Source organism: Mesoplodon mirus (genome assembly GCF_964341445.2).
Source record: "Mesoplodon mirus genome assembly, chromosome: 2".
Taxonomy (NCBI): domain Eukaryota; kingdom Metazoa; phylum Chordata; class Mammalia; order Artiodactyla; family Ziphiidae; genus Mesoplodon; species Mesoplodon mirus.
In genome coordinates, this window is record NC_138977.1 from 1,702,828 (window position 1) to 1,725,286 (window position 22,459).

Genomic DNA, 22,459 nt, shown 5'->3' on the forward strand with positions numbered 1-22,459 from the left:
TCACCCAGCCGAGGCACGTGCAACACGTGTGACCCTGTTCTGGTTCCTTAACCCCTCCGTGCCTCAGTTTCTTCGTGACTGCTTATTTGCAAAATGATAAGAATCACACCCACCTGCCGGGTGGTAGTGAGGGTTTCCGGGAACGGGGGTAGCGCTCAGCCGGTCTGTTAGGGCTTCGGCGCGGGGCGGCCTTCTCCGTGCTTACCCAGGCGCTCCGGGCCTGCCCTCTGTAACTGCATTCTTCCCACTCACGAGGTGTTGTAAAGGCTTAAAATCGCAAGAGGCCGTGCATTCTAACAGGGAGCGTCGAAAGCCAAGCTTTCCGATCTAGTGGGGGCCAAGAAGCTTGTTTCCGGTTCGAGGTGCCCCTCCACCGGTGCTGGATTGTGAGAAATTAAGACGTCGGTTTATCACACGTGTCGTTCCCCCCTCTTGCTTGCACCCCCTCTCGGAAATAAGAGTCTGAACGCCTTTACTCAACTATTCTCGGGGGTCGGGGGTGGGGGGTTGGAAGGCTCCGTTTCCCCGCTTCTCCGCCGAAACAGAGCAGACGCAGGGGTCTGGAGGCCCCCTGGAGACCGCCCCAGCCCCAGGGCAGAATCTCCGGGCCGCAGAATGAGGGTCCTGCCTGCCCAGAAACTCTTCCAGCCAGCACAGGTTTAACCAAGCAGCCGAATTGTTCTGGCGACATTGGCAGGAACTTTCTTTGTGCCTCATGATTCTTTAGTGCCTTGACAACAGAAAATAAGCAGAGAAGCGGGGCCAAATCCAGAACACGGGGTTGCTGAGGTTCTCAGGCCTGCAGCATTCGGGTGGGGGTAGTTCACCGTGGCGGGGGTGGGGAGCACGCCCAACCCCGTCACCTGGGGCCCATGGGCCACCCCTTTAAGCAGGTCGCCCGGCAGTGTACTTCGGTCCTCAGAGGAGTGGTCACCCCCACTACTTATCCTGGGTTTGGGCGCATAGTTTCCGTTCCTAAAAACGGCAAGTACTAAATAGACCCCGGAGGAGTGGGGGGCGTAAGGGTGAGGGGGGTAAGCACTGACTCTCCATTTGTGGAAAACAAAAGCCTTTGGCGGATTTTGATAGCTTGCATGGATCAGAGGAGACCTGTAGGCCCAAGGGCCGGCCTGGAGGGCAGAAGAGTTCGGGTTACTGAAGGCGCCGCTGGGCTGCACCACGTGCGCCCATCGCTCTGCGGTGGCGCAGCGACCCGGGCGGGGGAGACGCGCCAAGCCTCTGTGTTCGAGCATTTGTCACACAGACAACGGTCCGCGCTCGCGTCCGGGCCTCGGGGAGAGGTTATTCTCTCGTTCGTCTGCAATCTGCTCGTCTGGCTGGTGCGCCTGTCACACGCGCACGCGCTTGGCCAGGCGCTAACGAGCGGCGGAAGAGAAAGGGAGCGGGCCGCGACCCGAGGTGGGGGAGGAAGACGCAGCCTGTGCAGGGTGAGGTCTAGGCTGGGCGGCGCGGGTGCGTGGAGGGGCCGCGACCCCAGAACCAGGCAGGCCAGAGCGCGAAACTAGGCGCGGCCGAGATGGAGCCCCTAGTGCTGCTCCCGACGCCCCCTGGCGGCCAGTGAGGCAGCGAGTTCTCGAAACAATGCGTCCGGCCGCGCGGGCCCCAAAGGCTCCTGGGCGCCCAGCCTCTCTCGGGTTCTCGGGTGCACGGCCGCGCACCGCCTCGAAGCAGCCCGACCGGCTTCGGGCTCCTTGTGCCCCGGGCTCCTTGACCCCCTCGGGGGTCTGAGAAGCGGAGGGGACCCAGGGGAAGGTGTTGGGGCTGGGGGCGGTGGAGGCGGGAGGACCCTCATCCCAGCCCCGGGCCCAAGTCCTAACATCTCTCAGAGCTCAGGCTCTGAATAGCTGCTTGGTTCGGTGTGCTTCCGTTTTATTTGAGGTTTATTTTCAAAGTAGTTTGTGCTGGGGAGCGGGGCGTTTAGGCATCTTAGTGCTTTAGTTAGACACGGAAAGACCCGGGACGCATTCGGCGGAAGAGCGGCCCTTTGCTGCAGCTCCCGGCCCTTCTCCTGCGGAGCACCGGCGTCAAAGGAGACAAGACGCAGCTGGGGTTCTAAGGACCCAGATGATTGGGTCAGAATCAAAAGATACTCTCCTTCCAGGCGGCGATTTTCCTGGAGGGTTCACGGCCAGGATGGGGTAAGAGAAAACACTGAGTGGGCTTTCGCCATCCCACGTTAACCCCTCCTCTAAGCAGTGGGACCACAAAGCTAGCTGGGCGACTTGGGCCTGGGGGGCCGCCAAGGCCAAAGCATCTTCCGGAAGGAGGGAAATAGAGAAGCTGTGGACGGAGCCCACTGATGGCTCTAAGTGACCAGGAAGTGATAACAATGCGCCCACCTTCCATATGAAAGAACCTTGGGGGTCTCGCTCTCCGGGGATTCTCTCTTTGGAGCTGCACCGCCAACCTGCGGGGAGGCGGGGTGGCTGAGAGGGAGGAGACGATCAGCCACAAGGGGAAACTCGGGGCGATTAGAAGAAAGGAGCCCCCCCCCCCCCGCACACACACACACCTTCCTCCTGCTGACACCCTAGTGCCGGTTTACAGCTGTGAACTTGGTCTGGAGTCCTCCGGGGCACGAGGTCCCCAGCTCCGCGAGCGCACAGGCACTCTGCCTGTTCGCCTCCGTACACCCGGTGCCCGCCGGCATATGTAGCATGAGGGAGCCGCCTCTGCCCAGGCTTCGTGGATGTCTAAGCAGGGCTTCTTCCTCTACCCCCACCCCTGCCCAGCCTGTCCACCTGGGGCACTTTCTACCAGTCCCTTGTGCCGGGCACCAGCCTTTCCAAACCGTGTCCTCAGCGCCCGCCGCCAGGGCCAGAGTGGGTTAGGGCGCGTGGTGCCTTCGAGCCTTGAGTCAACCCGTTCCTTTAGGCAGGGAGGGCAGGTCTCTTCTCCCAAACCGGGAAGTGGTGGGCAGTCGTGTGTGATTCTGACGAAACTCTGTAGAGGCGCTTCCACAATGGCCAAAATTTCTAGGCTTACCCCAGCAAAACAACACCCCCAAGGTTTTATTGATATTTCCTTTTTCATGTAAAAGTTTTGCTCATAGGACTCTAGTTATATAAATTCTGATATTTGAAAGGGCAGGCGGGAGCCACTGTACGGGTTGGGCCAGGCTGGGAACCGTGGCTGGGGATCCGAGAGGAGAGCAACCAGGCCGAGACAGCCTCGGGCGGGCAGGCCCCGGGCGCGGGCCAGGGTCACAAAGAGCCTGCCAGCTGCTGGCTTGCTACTGCCTGGAACGCAGTTCCGCCCCGCAGCCCCGGGGCCCGAGCAGAAACTTCGTGCTGGGGTCAAACAAACCCACGTCCGGGCCTCGCGGGGGCGGAGCGCGTTCCCTCAGGGACCTGGCGACAAGGCCGCTGGTCACGTCCCCCTATCTCCCGCAGCCCGTGCTCCGCACGCTCACTGTTGGGGCTCAGCTGCCAGGCTGGTCTATTTGTTTGTTTGTTGTTTACAGCAGTCCTAGAGCGCGCGCTTGGCAGCATCCTGTGGGGCGGGGGGAACAGGGGTCGGTGGGGCGCAGCCAGAATTTCCTTCCAGGGAGCGCGTGAGGGGCATTCTCAACGGAAAACCAGACCCAGAGAATAGTGACCAAACCTCCTCGGATTACTCTCCACTGGCTCCTCCCTCGCTCCCCCCACCTCCAGATTTGCATAAAAAAGGCCAAGAAAACGCTGGCCGGGCCCCAGCAGTGGCTCACTCTGCTCCCCCCGGGTCGGAGCCCCCTGGAGCTGCGCGCGGACTTGCTGCGCGGAGCCGAACGCACAGCACCTCGCCGCCGCAGTCCGCGCGCCCGGCGTCCCGGCGTTCCCACCGCCCGCTTCCCAGGCCCCGAGCCGCGCGGAGCGCAACGAGCGGACGGGAAAGAGCTCCCGGCCGCTGCCGCCTCGCGCTTCCCCGCCTTGGCTCCCTCCGCCCCTCCGGGGGTTGCGCGCCCACGATGCCGCAGGGGCCCGGCTCGCTGCTGCTGCTCGTCCTCGCCTCGCACTGCTGCTTGGGCTCCGCGCGCGGGCTCTTCTTCGGCCAGCCCGACTTCTCCTACAAGCGCAGCAACTGTAAGCCCATCCCGGCCAACCTGCAGCTGTGCCACGGCATAGAGTACCAGAACATGCGGCTGCCCAACCTGCTGGGCCACGAGACCATGAAGGAGGTGCTGGAGCAGGCGGGCGCCTGGATCCCGCTGGTCATGAAGCAGTGCCACCCGGACACCAAGAAGTTCCTCTGCTCGCTCTTCGCCCCCGTCTGCCTCGATGACCTGGACGAAACCATCCAGCCGTGCCACTCGCTCTGCGTGCAGGTGAAGGACCGCTGCGCTCCGGTCATGTCCGCCTTCGGCTTCCCCTGGCCCGACATGCTTGAGTGCGACCGTTTCCCCCAGGACAACGACCTCTGCATCCCCCTCGCTAGCAGCGACCACCTCCTGCCGGCCACCGAGGAAGGTAAGCCCTCCCCCATATTACACGCCCCCCCCCAGCTCCGCTAAGACTTTCCGGGGGTGTTCTCGCGGCCCCCGCCCCCCATCCCGATGCTTCCCCGCCGGGGGTGACAGTCCGGAGCAGGGCAGACTCTTTCCTTGCCCTGGTGTGTCATCGTGACAAATCTGAGATACCCCCCCCCGCCCAAACACACACCCAAGTCTCTCATTCCCTTCCCGAGTCATACCAGTTGCTCTTTCTTAGGGACCGTTTAAAAGGGGGGTGCGGGGAGAAAACGTAGAACTGGAAGAGATCTTTCCCGTGTAGATATATGTCCAATTCTTTTTGAAGATGCTAGCAAGGGGGCCGCGACTGAGATTGTTGGAAGTGGTCCTGCTAGGAGGAGTTGGCGGTGAGCACCCTGGCCAGAGCGCGCTGGCCTCAGCCTCACGCAGCATGTTCTTACCACGGGGCAGGATTCTAGGCACAGGAACATTCCCTACAGGCACGATCGCCAAAATGTGCAAACAGATAGTCTTTTAAGGCCCTCTCTGTTCTTTGCCGAGTTAGGCTTTGAAAATAAAAAGCAGGACTGGCTCATGCGTGTTGAAAATTGAGCGTTGGTTGTAGCTGCTCAGAGGTCCAAGCAAGAGGGCACAAAGGGAATCTCCAGGAATCATTTTTCTATCACTAATCAGCTTTTATCTTAGGAGTGGTTTTAATTAACTGGAGAAAATCGTGCAAAAGAGAGTTTCCCAAGTTTTTTAGAAAATAGAGGGGGAGTTCCTGTGCAGAAACCATCAAAGCAATGAAAACCTCATGGGCTCTTGATAGTCTTCCTGAAAGGAAAACATATACAATGTGTCTGAGCTGATTTAGGTCCCCCCGGGATGGAAAGGGGGCTTCCTAATCCCTTTCAGGGCTCCACCAGCATCTCCCTTTCCATCTCTAATTGTTTTCCTACAGCCATCATTAGTTAAAGAAAATGCAAAGTTGCTTAGCAATCTTTCCTGGCAGGCACCGTGAGTTTGCAATCATCTTATTGGTTAGATTTATAATTTATTGCAAATGTTTGGCATATTTCAAACATTTGTCCAACATATACCACAGACCAACCAACACAGGTTAGTAACATTTTATATACACTCCTAGAGCTCCTAATTGGAAAAGTTTCATTTTGTTTGAGACAGGGGAGTTAAGGGCAGTTTTATGTGTGTTGCTTTTTTTTTTATTTTTCACAGCCCCACCAGCATTATATATTACGTTTCTCGAAAAAGTCATTTCTCCCTTCAAAATAAAAGTTTTTGTGTTTCAAAATCTGCTCTGCGCTTTTTCTTATTTGATAAATAACTTCTAAAGTGAGTCATATAGTTCTTTTTTCCCTGCGAAAATGCCATTTCATATTAGTGAAATTTCACCTAAATTTTAAAGACAGCATTAGTACATTTATAAGTGGGAGAGAATGAATGTTTTCTTTTTTCCCTTTTCCCAAGGAATCAGACTCTTAGAAGAGCCTTTAGCAGGCTCTCTCATGATTGTGCTAATGCACCTTCCTGGGTTTGGTCAGATTTTCACTGGCTTCAGGAGAAGCTTTGGGTTTTTGTTTGTTTGGGTTTTGTTGTTGCTGTTGTTTTGTCTGTTTGTTTTCGAGAGTTTGAAACAGGCAAAGAGAGGCAAGAAGAATCTGCACCAGGGATGAAGATAACAGTGAAATAAATGCTGCTTAACTCGAGCACAAACTCGGCAGACAGCACGAGGTGATACAGAGCCATTTAGAGCAGGCCATAGTCATTAGCAAGGTGTGCTTCCAAGGGGGAAGAACCCAGACGTGAGCCTTACAGTGCTAGCCACCCCGCCCTGTCCAGACCTGAAAATATCTTGAAATGACTCCCCCGAGAGACAAGGCAGCTGAAGAGCCCAGCAGAGGCCAGGCTGCACCAGTGACCTGCAGCTGAGAAAGACGATCTTCTGGCCGTAGTTTGGGGTTGCTAGTTCTCCAAAATCCCTTAAGGGTCTTTTGGTGCTTTCTCCTCAGAGAGGCTTTGGGACTAACTTTTTCAGAGACCGAGTTTGTCCCAGGAGTGGGAGGAAGAGGGACAAGCTGCAGCCTGTCTCAGTTACCTGCGGCTGCACCGGCACACTCCACCAGGGCGCCCTTTGCCTGGGGAGGCATCCTACATGAAACACAGCATGTGGGCATTTTTGCCTGTCCAAAAGATGGGAGGCATGGGAGACTCTCTTAGGAATGAGTGGTCCTTCTTTCATAAATGAGGCAGAAGCTGGGGTCTTACAGGACAGTTGCTACTCTTGCCGGAATAAGCCCCTGTGAGTTGTTCACAAATGCCACCTGCTGTTTCGTTTTAAGCAAACTTACTAACCTTCACGTTTCTAGCTCCAAAGGTATGTGAAGCCTGCAAAAATAAAAACGAAGATGACAACGACATAATGGAAACTCTTTGTAAAAATGACTTTGGTAAGTAATACACCACGAACAACAGAAGTTTTATTGCCCAGTACAACTTAAAGGTACAATTCTTTAAGATGTTACTAGATAAAGTTTGGGTGACATAGCATCACAGCTCATCTTCCCTTGAGCGAATCATCTGTGTTATCCTACTTTCCTCCCTATGTAACTATCTTGTATCGAGTTGTATCTTTTTAGGTGAGAGTCATTGCTCTGTTAAGCAATAATCAAATAATGAGAATTGTTCGCATTATGAATTTCCGATGGCACATTTTTCATTTCACTATGGCTTTTTCTTGCCAACAAGCGTAATCTTGGACCATGTTCTCTTTTAGTCACTTAACCTGTGTCCCAGGGATGGGAACATGTAAATATTAGCCTCAGCAACACAGATTCAAGGCATGAAGTTGGCCAAAAATTGAAATTTACTCCAGTGCCAAACAAGTATTTTTACGTGATTCGTAACCCATGATGTTCTGCTTCCCATGTTCCACCATCAGTGAGTATATCCAAGGTACTGGTTAATAATATGTCGGGGAGAGTTTCCTTAAATTTAAAAAGAAGAAACAATAAAGCTAGTTTACTTTGGCAAGATACATGCCAGGTGCCGTGATGACAAGGTACTGGAGGACAGTAAATAATGTGCGAGGTATGTTACCCAAGTTCCACGGCGTGTGGGTCACTCCCCCTAAGAAAGAACTATAAGAGGAAGGAGGGTTGGAGACTGTCCACCCAGAGCTCCAGCAGCACCTCATCTGTGTCCTCAGCCCTCCAAGGGGATCAGAGGAGCCAGCTAGACACAGATCAGTGCTGTGTTAGGGCAGGAGTGGGGGGTGGCCAGGAACTTTGCAGAGGTACCTGAGACGTTCGTGTTTTCCTCCCATTCCAAGAGCAGGCACTTTTGGGTGTGTTTGAGGGGCTGGTATTTAAAAGTATTTATTCAGGCAGAAGGTTGAATTTACTGGTAAACAGATGTGGTCCCTGTTCTAGCAAACAATAACAGACTGTACCAGATCTGTATGAACACTTCTACATACTCAACTAAGTCCTGGAGACAGAGAAATCTCTCCAGCGCCCACTGTGGAGGACTGCCCTCCCACCCTCTCCTTACAGCTTACCAGCCCAGAAATCTCAGACCTGGCCAGGTCCCTGAAACTGGAAACAACCCAATCACTGCCCCTTACAACCCCAGGTCTCTTGCAGGAAGGGTCCTGGGCTTAACCTTAGCAGGTCCCGGGACAGCCGTAGCTATAGGAGAAGCTTCAAACAGCTGAGGAAGGGGAAAGGAAGGAGGTAACTCTGAGTCCTAGCCAGTCCTTCCCCTCAGTGAGAGCCACAGATGGATGATAGGGTTTCAAATGTCTATATTCTAATACATACAACTCTCAAAGTAGGAGAGGGCCAGGCATGTTGGCAAAAGCAACCCTAAAGCTCCAGAGCCTTGCCCAAAACACGGTTCTTAGCTTCCATGCTACAGGATTTGATTAAGGACAAAAATTTTTTAATATAATTTTAATAAAGTTTATATTAAAATGTAATAAAATATCATTTTATTCTGGCAAGTTATGGCCTTTGCACTAGATTTCGAACAGATCACTCTCCTGACCTCCATGAAAACGTCTAGTGGGGCTCCAAACAAGTGTAATTCAAGCACACGCACACACACACATATGACCTGCTTGCTTTGTGGCTTACCTTACAGAAGACCTCCTTCCTAAGGATGCTGTATCAAGACCTGGGCCAAAGAAATGTGTGTGTGTGTGTGTGTGTGTGTGTGTGTATTCAACGTTCTCTCTCCTTAGAGGAGAGAGCCTTTCAAAACAACATGGAAGTCATTACACTTAAGGTATCACACATGCAGATACCTCACAAGCTTTGTTTTCTATTTCTCCGCCTTCAACTTGTCCCAAAGGGGATAATGAACCTAAATTGTAGGGGGTGCGTGTCATACTGGTTTATAAGCAGTTCTCCACATCGCCTCTGTACTCTGGGGGAGTAATGAAAGGGTAGAAATCGGAATCATCCATGAAAGCATGACACTCTCCCCACTGCACTTGGAGTACAGGGAAGATGGAGAAGACCTCCTTATTACAGTGGGGAAAGTACTGGTGAACAAAGAATAGCCCAGAACTGCCTGCCTCTGTATGCAGCCTATTGTTGGAGCAGACATTATCAACACCCTGCCTCCTACCATGTGTGGCATCCCCATTCACATCTTCCAGGGCAGGAAAAGTTATTTGACGGCTTTGATTCCCTATATTTGGTCCCAGCTGAAAACCCAGGGAGGAAATGTCTGAAGTTTTCCCATGGTAAGCTCTTACAAAGTTGGTTATTTCATAGCTAGAGAAAGATGAGTAATAAATCTCCCCCCTTGTTAAAAGTGATCATTCTTCTGATATTTGGAGCTCAAGAATGTCTCATTTGACCACGCGAAATCTCACACATGCTCTGTGCTGTGGATGAGGCTCCCAGGTAACATTACAATCACTCCTCCCACCATATACCTTCCCCACTCCCAGCCCTTAGGCAGAGGCCATAGGAACATGTGACATTGCCATGTGGCTTATCTCATGATAAACCCTGAGAATTCAGTACTACAGCCCAGATGCATATCAGACCAATAATGGTTGGCCAAGTCCCAGTATCCTTGATTTACCTGGTTGAGCCTCAGTCATTTCCTGGTTGACTAGAAAAGCCATGCTTAGTCAAATTCTCCTTCTGAGAGAGAAAGAAAGAAAGAGGAAGAAATTTCCAGAACAGTGATATACACAAAAAAACCTCTTCCTCTATTACTAATTTAAACAATGCATTAAACTCCATCAGAGTCAGGAAGTCACACCTGCATGTCGTCTCTATGGAACAATTGTTAATGTCACCAGGGGTCTGAAGACACATTACAGTGGGCGTATTAATGCACCAACCAGGACAAGAAATTCGATACTATGCCTAAGAGATCACAGTGGTGTTACAGGAGGAGGTTTGGGGACCAGAGTTCTGAGGATTAGACTCAGCCAGGGCACAGCCTAACCGGGTGACCTCATGTTAAGTCACTAAGCTTCTCTGGATTTCAGATTCTTTGTGTACCAAGAAGAGATTTTAACTGATGATCCCTCACAACCTTAAAATTCTATCCTTTCCCTGCCTTCATGGAGTCTTGAAATTTAATTCCAGCATGTGTGTTTGTAGGGTTGTCTTTCCCAAAGCATACTGTTCATGACTATAAAATGTGTCTTTTATCGTAAACCACTTACTTTTGGTCTTAGCATTCTAATGAGTCTCCATATCCATCTTGGAAACAGTACATATATGATCTGTAAACGCCTTGGCCTCGGACAGGCAAATGATAGCATATGAGGATGAGGTCTTCAGAAAAACAGTTTTACAGCTAAACATGTTGTGCTCTTAAAAAGAGTCTTGGCCGTTTTTTTCTGAGTTACTTTACCAAATCAAATGCAGCTGTAAGATCAATTCTCCTTCCTTGTAGTTTGTTCTTTAGAAAACAATGATTTGTGATATAATTTCCTTACAGGTTTGTCCAAAAACCTCTCCGACGTAATAAATTGGGTTTAACGTTTACGGCCACAGAAGGATCCTGTTTCACCTAAGAGTCAGGCATTTCTTTTCATGCTGAAGTTTCCAATAGGGGAAGTCATTTGTCAAGGAGAGCACACACCACAGGCAGCCTACGTACAAACACAAGAACACAAGGGCAAGGAAGAACAGTCAATTGAGTCCCGGCAAAGAGAGTTTTTAAAGGATGGCTGGTTTGAAACAAAGTGCCTGACAAACTCTTTGAGGCTTTAGAAATGGAGCCACCTGCTGCCCTCAGCTCCCAACCCCCTCCCCGCAGCCCCTGGCAGCCCCATCAGCCCTGGGAAGCTCTTCTTCCCTCTCCCAGGCCGAGTCACAAATAATGCGGTGGGATGTGTTTCCTCCTTATCACTGTCCTCTCTTGTCTTCGTAGCACTGAAAATAAAAGTGAAGGAGATCACCTACATCAACAGAGATACCAAAATCATCCTGGAGACCAAGAGCAAGACCATTTACAAGCTGAACGGCGTGTCCGAGAGGGACCTGAAGAAGTCGGTGCTGTGGCTCAAAGACAGCCTGCAGTGCACGTGCGAGGAGATGAATGACATCAATGCGCCCTACCTGGTCATGGGGCAGAAACTGGGCGGAGAGCTGGTCATCACCTCTGTGAAGCGGTGGCAGAAGGGCCAGAGAGAGTTCAAGCGCATCTCCCGCAGCATCCGCAAGCTGCAGTGCTAGTCCCGGGGCCACCCCCGGGCTCTGCTGACCCTTTCCACTTCTGCTGTGGGACCTCAGCACTCATTTCCCAAGCACCAGCCTGGAGCGGCTTCCCCTGTCTTTTGCACGTTTGTACCCCTGGCATTTTCTGAGTTATGAGGCCCCAGGAGGGGGAACAAATAGTTGTTTTCACATAAAGGAAAAACCCACCCAAATCTTGTAGAAATCTTCCAACGCATAAAATCGCGAAGATTTTTATGAAGTTTTAAAATAGCTCACTGAAAAGCTGGTTTTGAGTACGTGCAACTGTGACTTGGGTTTGATTTTTTTTGGTTGTTTGGTTTGGGTCAACCGATTTTCCCTTTCTGCTGAGGTTGCCATAATGTGCAAAGAGCTTTACTTTTCTATGTGGCCCAAACTTTCACTTTTCTGTTGTGGGTCCGAAACCCAGTTGAGATAAAGCTGGCTGTTATCTCAACTTCTCTCTCAGCTCCAGCCTGACACTCAGCACCTAAGTCTTATGACAATTCACCTGTCATTTTACACCCCTGTTGGGAACGTACAACTTTAGCATGTATTACATTTTGCATTTCCAGGTAGAGCACTTCCATTTATAAAAACCACATTAACCACCGTAGCATGAGTTCTTCAAATAAAGGGCAAGACAGATTGATGTTATGATTGACCCGAGTACTTTAAGCTTTGTTTAAAACATTTTTTTACTTAATTTTGCAAATTAAACCATTGTAGCTTACCTGTAATATACATAGTAGTTGACCTGAAAAAGTTGTAAAAATACTGCTTTAACCAACACTGTAAATATTTCAGATAAACATTATATTCTTGTATATAAACTTTACCTCCTGCTTTACCAATTCCTGGTCTTGTGTCTTGTCTTCTTCGTGGGAGGAACTGGGAAGGGAGCTGAACAAGAGCTGTCACCTCCTTTGTCCTGAGGCCCGGCCTTCCCGCAGTTTGAAGTGCCATTTCCTCTGTGACTCAGAAAGTGCGTTTCCCCACACCACCCATCACCCACTCCTGCCCCCCATCTCACTCAGGTTTTACCACTGCGGACCCTGCTGGGAGACAGGGATGGGAAGGCTTTTGCCTGGTCTCAGCAGTCCCGGGGCAGCTCGTGGGGACACTAGTCTTAGCCTACGGTTCACAAGCTTGACAGTTGTGCTTTTCATTTCTGCAGATTTTTATAATGAAAAAGAATCACCATTGCAAAAATGTTCATTCTTTCCCCACTTCAACTTTAATGCTCAGCTAAACAGAGCCATGATTTAAAGAGTAGCCATTGGAAGGCAGAGGGTAGGGAGGGGATGATGAGAAGGGCATCCATCCACAAAGCTCCCATCCAAACGCTTCGTTGTTCTATTTTAGGAGCCTCCAGACAAATTCTATTAAACGCACGAGGAAACAGGCTCAGAGGGGTTAGGCAGCGTGGACCCACTGCCACAAGGTAGAGTCAGAGCTAAAACTCAGGCCTTTCAGATGACAAATTCTATCTTCTGTTTAATCCAGGATGGATTATAGGAAAAGGATGGCACTCATCTATTCAACAAATACTCATTGGGCATCTGCTGCATGCCTGGCCCTGTTCTAAGTGCTGTGGACATGTCCATCAGTCCTTGTTCTCATGGCGTTTACATGAGAGGGTGAAAGAAAACAACCACAGTTACAATTATATATTTACAACTGATAAGTTACATGAAGTATAAGGACAGGTAATACATGAGAGCAGCAGAGAGTCCTCAGCAAATCTGAAATTTTTAGTGGTGTTCGTGTGAAGACTGTATCTGATAGCATTTTGTTGATTTAGTTTAAAAGTTCCCTGAACATACAGCCATGATCTCTCTACAGCCCTTCAAGCTCTTCTAGCTCCAAAGTCCATAGAGCCCTCTGCCCACCTGAGCTGCACAAGTCCTTTCATCTTTCTCTGAATTACCTCCTGACTCTGCTCCTCACCGAACCAATTCCACAAACGCATGGCACAACCCTCTCCCTAAAAGGCACGCATAGACCGGAAGAGGGACACTCATGATCAAGGCCATTATTCATTGAAAACATTTGAAACAGGAAGCTAGGAACCCTGGAAAAGGCGAGAGAGAGAGAGAGAGAGAGAGAGAAGATAAAAGACAAAAGAAAGTAGACCAAGGATTTAAGAATTAGAAAGTGAAAATAGGTACAACACATCCAAAAGTAGTGGAAAGAAACAATTTGGAAGAAACTGACCTGTCTGAATGCCCCTTTTCCAATCAAAACAAAAGCCACCTGCCGGTGTTAAGGGATGCAAACTCTCCAGCTCTGGAGAGCTCGTTGATGCCAGACACAGTCTCCTTTGGTCACGTTGTAAAGAAGTAGCAGAGGCATCACTCCCATGCCTGCGTCCTGCCTTATGGACTCTATGGACTTTCCCATCCCCACACACATCTTGTTCCCATCTTTGGCAAGCCTATAAGCCAATGAGACATGTTTGGACAGAGCAGGTAGGTTTTTGGTTCATTTTTCATTCTGTTTTATTGTTTTCTTTTGCACGATGATTCAAATATATATATGGCTCATTTTTGAAATAATCATGGCTGTATTCTTTTTTTTTTTTTTTTTTTTTTGTGGTACACGGGCCTCTCACTGTTGTGACCTCTCCCGTTGCGGAGCACAGGTTCCGGATGCGCAAGCTCAGTGGCCATGGCTCACGGGCCCAGCCGCTCCGCAGCATGTGGGATCTTCCCGGACCGGGGCACGAACCCGTGTCCCCTGCATTGGCAGGCGGACTCTCAACCACTGTGCCACCAGGGAAGCCCTCATGGCTGTATTCTTAATTAGTTTTTCAACTATTAGGTTTCTTTCGTAGGCAGATAAAAACACAAATGTTCACCCATTATTGGAAAAAGAAAGCAAGCCATCAGAAGACATTGGATTTCTGAGTTTCCTAATATGATTCATGACCTGTTAATAAACTGCTAAAATGCCCCAAATAGGAGATCAGGAAAGCTTAGAGATATAAAAACTACACATCTACTACACATGTAACTCCTCTTCCCTTTCCTAAATAACCTGAGAAATGAGTTGTGTACAAGAACACATTTATAAGACTTTTGGGGCAACATTTCCTAAGTGTTCAAAGGCTCTGTCTACGTGCACTGAAATTCATAGAGTTAAAAAAGATCCATTTTATCTAATAACACCCTCCAGTCTTCACTTCCTATTCTGTCATCAAGTGATAATTTGATTTTTTACCTTTCAGATCTTGTTTACTACCAGGTTTTCAATGTTCTTGATAGCGGGAGGGGTCACCTTGGAAAGCAAGTCCAGGCATATGTATCCTGCGTGCAGTCACTGCCTCTGGATTATGAAACAATGTGATTTTTGCCCATGAAAGTTGTTGCACAAATACACATTAATTCATTAACTCAGCAAAGATTTTCTGAGCACCAACTATCACCATTGATGTATTCACTCAATAATAGGTAGTGAGTGCTTACCCACATGCCAGGCGCTGTTCTAGGTGGTGGATGCACAGTGATCCTGCCCTCCTTCAGCTTCTATTCTAGAGTTAGAAATTGTGTTAGGCACTGAAGATAGACAGATCCTTCCCAAAAGGAACTCTCAATCCAGTAAGAGAGAGAGGCATGCAAACAAATAATTCCAACATGCTGTGTTAAGAGGGAGGTATGCACATGCCCAGGGATGGCATAAGGGAGAGAGTGGATTAACTCAGGTAGAAAATAGAATGTTTGGTTCAGGTCGAACTCAGGTAAAGGTGCTTGCAAGGAGAGAACTTTCACTGAGTTGTACCAGAATATTTTCTAATAGGACAGAGTCCTAGAAATTAAGTATTTATCATCAGTTTTACATATTGATGAATCAACATTGTGCAATTATCGTGCTGAAGGTATTGTTCTAGACACTACAAATAAACCTGGCATAAGGCCCATTGCCTTTGTAATCAATAAAATCTCCACATCCTCAAATTACAAACAAATGAATTCACATTTATCTGAGAAACAAAGAGCAAGTGAGCATAATAAAATATTTCTTAAAGCTGTCCATGATTGTCCAGAGAATAATGCAGATAGATAGGTGTTAAAAAAAATCTATTGATAAAAATAGCAGTTAATACAGATAGTGTTAGAAGAAAAAAACCAAAGAATTTAACTGTCCCAAGATGTCCCAGTAGAGAGTAATAATAATTATTAATTTAACAACCCAGACATTCTGCCATACCATGAAATGTGCAAAGCACGAGAACTTACTGTCATTAACTGGCTCCCCAGTAGCATTACCTAAAAACCTATGCACTTCCTCATGCATGCATGTGCTTTCTTGTACACCCACAAACAAATGTAGCTCTGGCAGGAAATCTATAACTGTATAATCTAAGGGATGTCAGAACAAACCACTTAATAGACTAGAAACTGCAGTTCAAGTGGTAAGCACCTTGGTGTAGCTTTCGAAATTCAGAGAGACCTAGGCAAGTCAATAGTTTCTGCAAGCCTGAGACTACTCATCAATAAATAATTAAGAATTATTACTCTATAAGTTATGCTTAATCTCAATACATTCTCATCTCTTGTTCATCGTCTGTTTTAAGGTGGAATTCTCAGAGCTTGTTTCTGTGTAAGGAGGCATCCAGAACAGGAAGGAGCATCAGTCTGCAACCAACCCTAGTCCTACCCCGACACACTCTGCTGCCCCACCAGCAACCCCATGCTCTTCAAATTCTTGAGCACATTGGGTTGCTCTAGGTGGTATGGCTGATCACGGCCTGCTTGGAAGCAGCTTAGGCAAATAAGAGGGGAAAAATGGAACCATAAGTACTATCTACTCCTCCCTTCTTCCCAAAAGATTTTTCCACCCCCAAAGAAGATTCGGGTGCCTCCATGCTGCCCTCTAACAGCATCAGGCTTCCAATCTGCAGCAGAGTGCTGAGAGTCGTTTCAATTACTCAGCAATCTTATATTGAACACCTACTATGTGCCAGGTGCTGTCCTAGGTGCTGAGGTCCCAACAATGACCAACATACATGCCTACTCTCAAGAAGAACACAGGCTAATGTGTCATATACACATGTGACATACAATATTAACTGAGACCCAAAATTCTCCAGACTTTCCTGAACACAGTCTTCCTGGGTTCCATTTGTTCTTATGGGTACAGATAAGTTCACATTAAAATAATACGAAAAATCAAAATCTCTAGGCCCAGAAAGTGTCACTAGAGAATTTTGCCAAACATTTAAAGAATAACTGACACCAGTTTTACATAATCTTTTCCAGAAAATAGAAGAGGAGGGAATGCTTCCCAACTCATTTTATGAGGCTAGTATTGCCCTAATACCAAAACCAAATAAAGGACAAAAAAAAGAAAACTATAGACCAATATCTTTAATGAATTTAAACACAAAAATCCTCTACAAAATATTAGCAAATCAAATCCAGCAATGTGTAAAAAGAATAATATACTACAAACACACTGGATTTATTCAAGGTATGCAAGGCTGTTTCAATATTCAAAAATCAATGTAATCCACCATGTCAACAAGTTAAAGAAAAAAATCATACAATCATGTCAACTGATGCAGAAGAAAAAGCATTTGACAAAATTCGATACCTATTCATGATAAAACCTCTTGGCAAACTAGGAATAGATAGGAGCTAGGATACAAGGTTGACATAAAAAATCAATTGTAATTATATATACTAACAACAAACAAGTAGAAATCAAAATAAAATCACAATACCATTTACAACTGCTCCAAAGAAGTTAAAATATTTAGGTATAAACGTAACAAAGCATGTATGGGTTCTGTACACTGAAAATTACAAAATACTGATGAAAGACATCAAAAAAGACCTAAATAATTGGAGAGACACCATGTTCATAAATTGAAAGACTCAACATGGTGAAGATGTCAGCTCTCTTCAAACTGATCTAAGGGTTTAATGAAATTTCTATCAAAATCTCAGGAAGCTTCTTTGTAAATATGGACAACGTTATTCTAAAATTTGTATTGAAAGGGAAAGACTCTAGAATAGCCAGAATAATTATGAAAAAGAATAAAGCAAGAAAAATCATTCTTCCTAATATTAAGGCTTACTTTAGAGCTTCTCTAATCAACACAGTATGGTACTGTGGGATAGACACATAGATCGATGGAATGGAATACAGAACCCAGAAATGAACCCAGCTCATTTTTTACAAAGATGTAAAAGCAACATGATGGAGTAGGGATGGCCTTTTCAACAAATGGTGCTGGAGCAACTGAATATCCTATAGGCAAAACAAAAAAATCTAAACCTTACATGGTATACAAAAACTAACACAAACTTGATCATGAACTTAAATGTAAAACTATAAAAGTTTTTGTAAAAACAGAAGATAAATTTATTATTTCAAGACCTAGGACCTGGCAAAGAGTTCTTAAATTTGATACCAAAAGCACAATCCATAAAAGGAAAACCTGATAAATGGAACCTCTTCAAAATGTAAAACTTCTGCTATTCAAGAAAACTCCATTAAATGTATATCAAATCATCACATTGTACACTTTCAATATTGTACGATTTTGTTTGTCAATCATACCTCAACATAGGGGTGGTGGGAGACCTTGTTAGAAAATGAAAAGATAAATTACAGATTAAATACTTGCAAACCACATATTTGACAAAAAGACCTGTATCTAGAATATATAAAGAACTCTCAGAAGTCAAAAGTAAAAAAAAAATCAAACAATGCATTTAGAAAATGGATAAAGATATTAACAGACATTCAGTGGAAGAGGATATGAATGTGGCCTTGATGGTATCTACCACGGGCTTGGGAAGAGGGAGTGGTAGCCACGCCCCAGATGCTTGCCACCCAGGCCCTAAGGGGCAAAGGAGACTTGCAGTGTTTGATTCTGTGGTGGGCAACACATTGTGTTTAGAGTGCCAGTAAAGCAGGGGTTCTAAAAACAGGACAACTGGGGGAAAAGCATTGATTTTGGTTTTTGATTTTTTAAAAAAGCATCAACATAGTCACCATAGAAGAAAACCAAACCATTGTATGCTTACTTATACCTTTTAAAATAAGTTAGTGGGTTTTTTTTTTTGTTTTGGGGGAGTTTTTTGTTTGTTTCCAGAATGAAAATATGGGGGTGATGTGGGGAGGTCATAACAATATTTTTAGTGTTTTGGACTTCTAACAATCTGAACACTGAGTTACTGCTGATATAGAAAGGGGAGAGGTTCTGAGTGTAACATGGTCCCTTCATGCTTCCTGGCCTAGCTCCTTTAAATTCTTGTCCTTCAGAGGATTAGAATGTGCACACTGGCCTGTGATGAAAGACTAGAAAATAAAATTTAAACTAAAACCAACCCAAACCAGTAAAGTTACCCCCTGCTCAGCAGATCCAGACCAAAAACCTGAATCTTGAATGACTGTTTATGGTATGAGAAGGAGTTATCTAGGCAAAGGAGAAAGTGGGAGGGGACAAAGTGGACAGACAACTCAACAATAATAGAAGCTTCAAAACCCACTTTCAGCAAGGGAGTGAACAAATAGCTGGAAGATCAAAAGCAAACAGAAGACTCCAACACACTATAAGCCAACCAGACAAACAAACGTCTATAGAACTTTCCATCAAACAACCGCAGAATACACATTTTTCTCAAATTGTTCTATAAGTGACCCCTGTATATTGGTTCTCACGTTGTTTACTTTTTCACAAGAAGTTGGCACCATCAACCCAAAGCCAAACTCAAACTCTTACATATCCAATTGCTTTAAAATATATCCAAAGTAAACATATATTTAGCCTTTAGAGCCTGCCTGCTTTGTATACCCTGCAAAACTGCACCCAATATCTGCAAACCATAGAGAAGACAAACCCTGTAGGCATAAAGGACCCGGAACCACTGCTGCTCCTCAGAGCTCTCTGTTGCAGAAACCCCCCTACCTTGCTGCTGAGTGACATCACCTTGACACATAAGCCCCCTCTCCATTTCCATCTTCTCTGGGAGTTCACTTACCCTCTCCCCCTTTTGGATGGTGGCCCCTGCCTCTGGAAGATCTTCTGCTGTGAGGCTCTTCCCCTCGCATGCAGCCCTGTCCAAATACTGCCCAATAAGCTCACTGTGCACCACAGCCATCTCATGCTCCGGTCTTTACTTGATCAACTCCAAAATCCTCAAACTCAACACACAAGTGAATGCACACGGGACATTCTCCAGGATGGACCATGTGTTAAGCCATATAAGAAACCTCAATATATTTAAAAGGGCCAAAACCATGTCAAGAATGTTCTCCAATCACAAAAGAATGAAATTAGAAATAAATAACAGAAGGAAATTTGGGAAATTCACAAATATGTGAAAATTAAACACCACATTTTTAAGTGTGTTTGAAATTTAGTTGAATGAAAATGAAAACTCAATATACCAAAACATGTAAGATGCAGTTAAAGCAACACTCAGAGAGAAATAGATGTAAATGCCTATATTAAAAAAGAAGAAAGATTTCAAACCAACAACCTAATATTCCACCTTAAAAAACAAAAACAGCAAATTAAGCCCGAAGTGAGCAGAAGAAAGTAAGTTACACAGATTAGAGAAAAAATTGATAAAATTGAGAATAGAAAAACAATGGAAAAAATAAATGAAAATAAAGTTTATTGTTTAAAGAACTCTACAAAACTGACAACATTTTAGCTAGACTGACCAAAATAAAAAGAGAGAAGACCCACGTTACTAAAATCAGGAATGAAAGAGGGACATTACTGCCAACCTCACAGAAGTTATGAGGGAATACTATGAACAATTTTAACCCAATAAATTAGATAATGTTAACACACATTAAAGAAGAACTAACATCAGTCTTTCACAAATTCATCCCAAAAAATAGAAGAGGAAGGAACACTTCTCAACTCATACTATGAGGCCAATATTACCCTGATACCACAATGAAACAAAGAAATCCCAAGGAAATAGACTTCCAGCCAATATTCCTTATGAATATAGATGCAAAAAGCCTCAACAATCTAGCAACATATTGAAAGGATTATGCACCATGACCAAGTGGGGCTCATCCCAGGAATGCTAGCTTGGTTTAACATACAAAGATCAATCAATGTAATACACTATATTAATATAATGAAGGACAAAAACCACATGATCATATCAATAGATGCAGAAAAACACTTGACAAAATTCAGCACCTTTTGGATAAAAACACTTAATTAACTAGGAATAAAAGGGAACTTTTTCAACCTGATGAAGCCAGCTACATAGCCACAATTAACATCATACTTAATAGTGAAAAAAATAAATGCTTTCTCTTTAGGATCAGGGGGAAAAAAGAGTAATATCCACCCTAAGCACGCTCACTCAACATAGTACTGAAAATTCTAGCCAGCATGATAAGGAAAAAAGGAAAACAAAACAAAAAAAAGAAGGAAGGTGAACAGTGGAAGGGAGGGAAGGGAAAAGAAGAGAGTGGAAGAGCACAGAAATCCAGATCAGAAGGGAAGAAGTAAAACAGCTACCTCTATTAGCAGATAACAAGACCCTGTGTACAGAAAATCTTAAGAAATCCACTACAAAACTATCAGAACTAACAAGTGAGAGCAACAAGGCTCTAAAATACAAGATCGACATCCAAAAATCGATTGTAATTCTATACTCTAGCATTGAACAATCCAAAAATGAAATTAAGACAACAATTCCATTTACCATAGAATTAAAAAGAAGAAAATATTTAGGAATAAATTTAACAAATGAAGTGCAAGATTTCTATACTGAATACGATAAAACATCATTGAAACAAATGAAAGAACTAAATACATGAAAAGACATCCATGTTCATGAATTGGAAGACTTAATATTGCTGATATGGCAATACTCCCCCAAATTGGTCTACAGATTCAATACAATCCTTATCAATATTCCACCTACTTTTTTATAGAAATTGACAAGCTGATTCTAAAATTCTCATGAAAATGCAAGAGACCGAAAATAGCTAAGACAATCTTGGAAAAAAAGAAGAAAGTTCGAGGACTCACACTTCCCCATTTAAAAACCTAATACAAAACTACAGTAATCAAGACAGTGTGGTACCGGCATAAGGACAGAAGAATAGAACTGTAGGTCAAAAGAATAGAACTGAGAGTCCAGAAATAAACCATTATATTTATGGTCAATTTATTTTAATTTATTTTATTTTTTTTTTTAATTTTGTGTGTGTGTGTGGTATGTGGGCCTCTCACTGTTGTGGCCTCTCCCATTGCGGAGCACAGGCTCCAGATGTGCAGACCCAGCAGCCTTGGCTCACGGGCCTAGCCGCTCCATGGCATGAGGGATATTCCTAGACCGGGGCACAAATCCATGTCCCCTGCATCGGCAGGCAGACTCTCAACCACTGCGCCACCAGGGAAGCCCTGGGCAATTTAGTTTTGACAAGGGTGCCAAGACAATGATTCAATGGGGAAAGAATGGTCTCCAACAAATGGTACCCGGAACACTGCACATCTGCATGCAAAAAAAAATAAAGTTGGACCACTACCTCACACTATGCACAAAAATTAACTTTAAATGAATCAAAGGCTTAAATATAAGAACTAAAATTATGAAACTCTTAGAAGAAAACACAGGAGTCAACTTTTACAATCTGAGGTTAGGCAATGATTTCTTAGATATGATACCAAAAACACGGTACAAAAGAAAAAACAGTAAATTTCAAAACTTTTGCACTTCACAGCATCCCATCAAAATAATTAAAAGGCAACTCACAGAATGGGAGAAAATATTTGCAAATCATATATCTACTAAAGGACTGATATCCAGAATATATAAAGAACTCTTAAAAGTCAACAATAAAACAAAAAAAGCCCTGATGGCAGCCACAGCAAAGCACCAGATCCTATGATTTCCTCTCTGGAGGATGACAGCAAGTTCCTACCTCAGCGTTCCTCAAACTACCTGTTGTGACTTATTAACGGATCATGAAATCAGTTGAGGTATCAGCTGAGGTGTCGCCTCTTCCAGGAAGGCTTCCGGAAGTCCCTCTAAACGCCTCCTCTTAGTTCTCATGAGAACCCCTGACGTTTTATCTGACAGAGCACTTACTGCATCATGATTATCTTCTCGGTTCCTTACAGAACTTTAAGCTCCAAGGGGCAGCCAGTACATATTTGTTGGGGGTAAAGATTGTGCATCGAATGTGTCACATCTTACACAGTTCACACTTCCTTCCTACAAACCCATTTGGATAGTTATAAAATATCGTATCTCTATTTCTCAAAGCTTTAGTTTTCATTCGTTTACAC

At 45.5% G+C, this 22,459-nt stretch overlaps 1 protein-coding gene across 2 annotated transcripts; it reads left to right on the plus strand.

Annotated features, from left to right (window-relative positions):
• Positions 1–3,617: 3,617 nt before the first annotated feature.
• Positions 3,618–12,029, plus strand: SFRP2 (secreted frizzled related protein 2). 2 transcript variants are annotated; one of them, XM_082636775.1, is made up of 3 exons: positions 3,633–4,466; positions 6,835–6,915; positions 10,871–12,029. In XM_082636775.1, exons 1-3 carry the CDS (start codon positions 3,968–3,970, stop codon positions 11,173–11,175), a joined length of 885 nt encoding a protein of 294 aa, XP_082492901.1. In that variant the 5' UTR covers positions 3,633–3,967; the 3' UTR covers positions 11,176–12,029. The 2 variants fall into 2 exon arrangements, with proteins under 2 accessions (XP_082492902.1, XP_082492901.1); XM_082636776.1 differs by lacking the exon at positions 6,835–6,915 and having other exon boundaries at positions 3,618–4,466.
• The last annotated feature ends 10,430 nt before the right edge of the window (positions 12,030–22,459 follow it).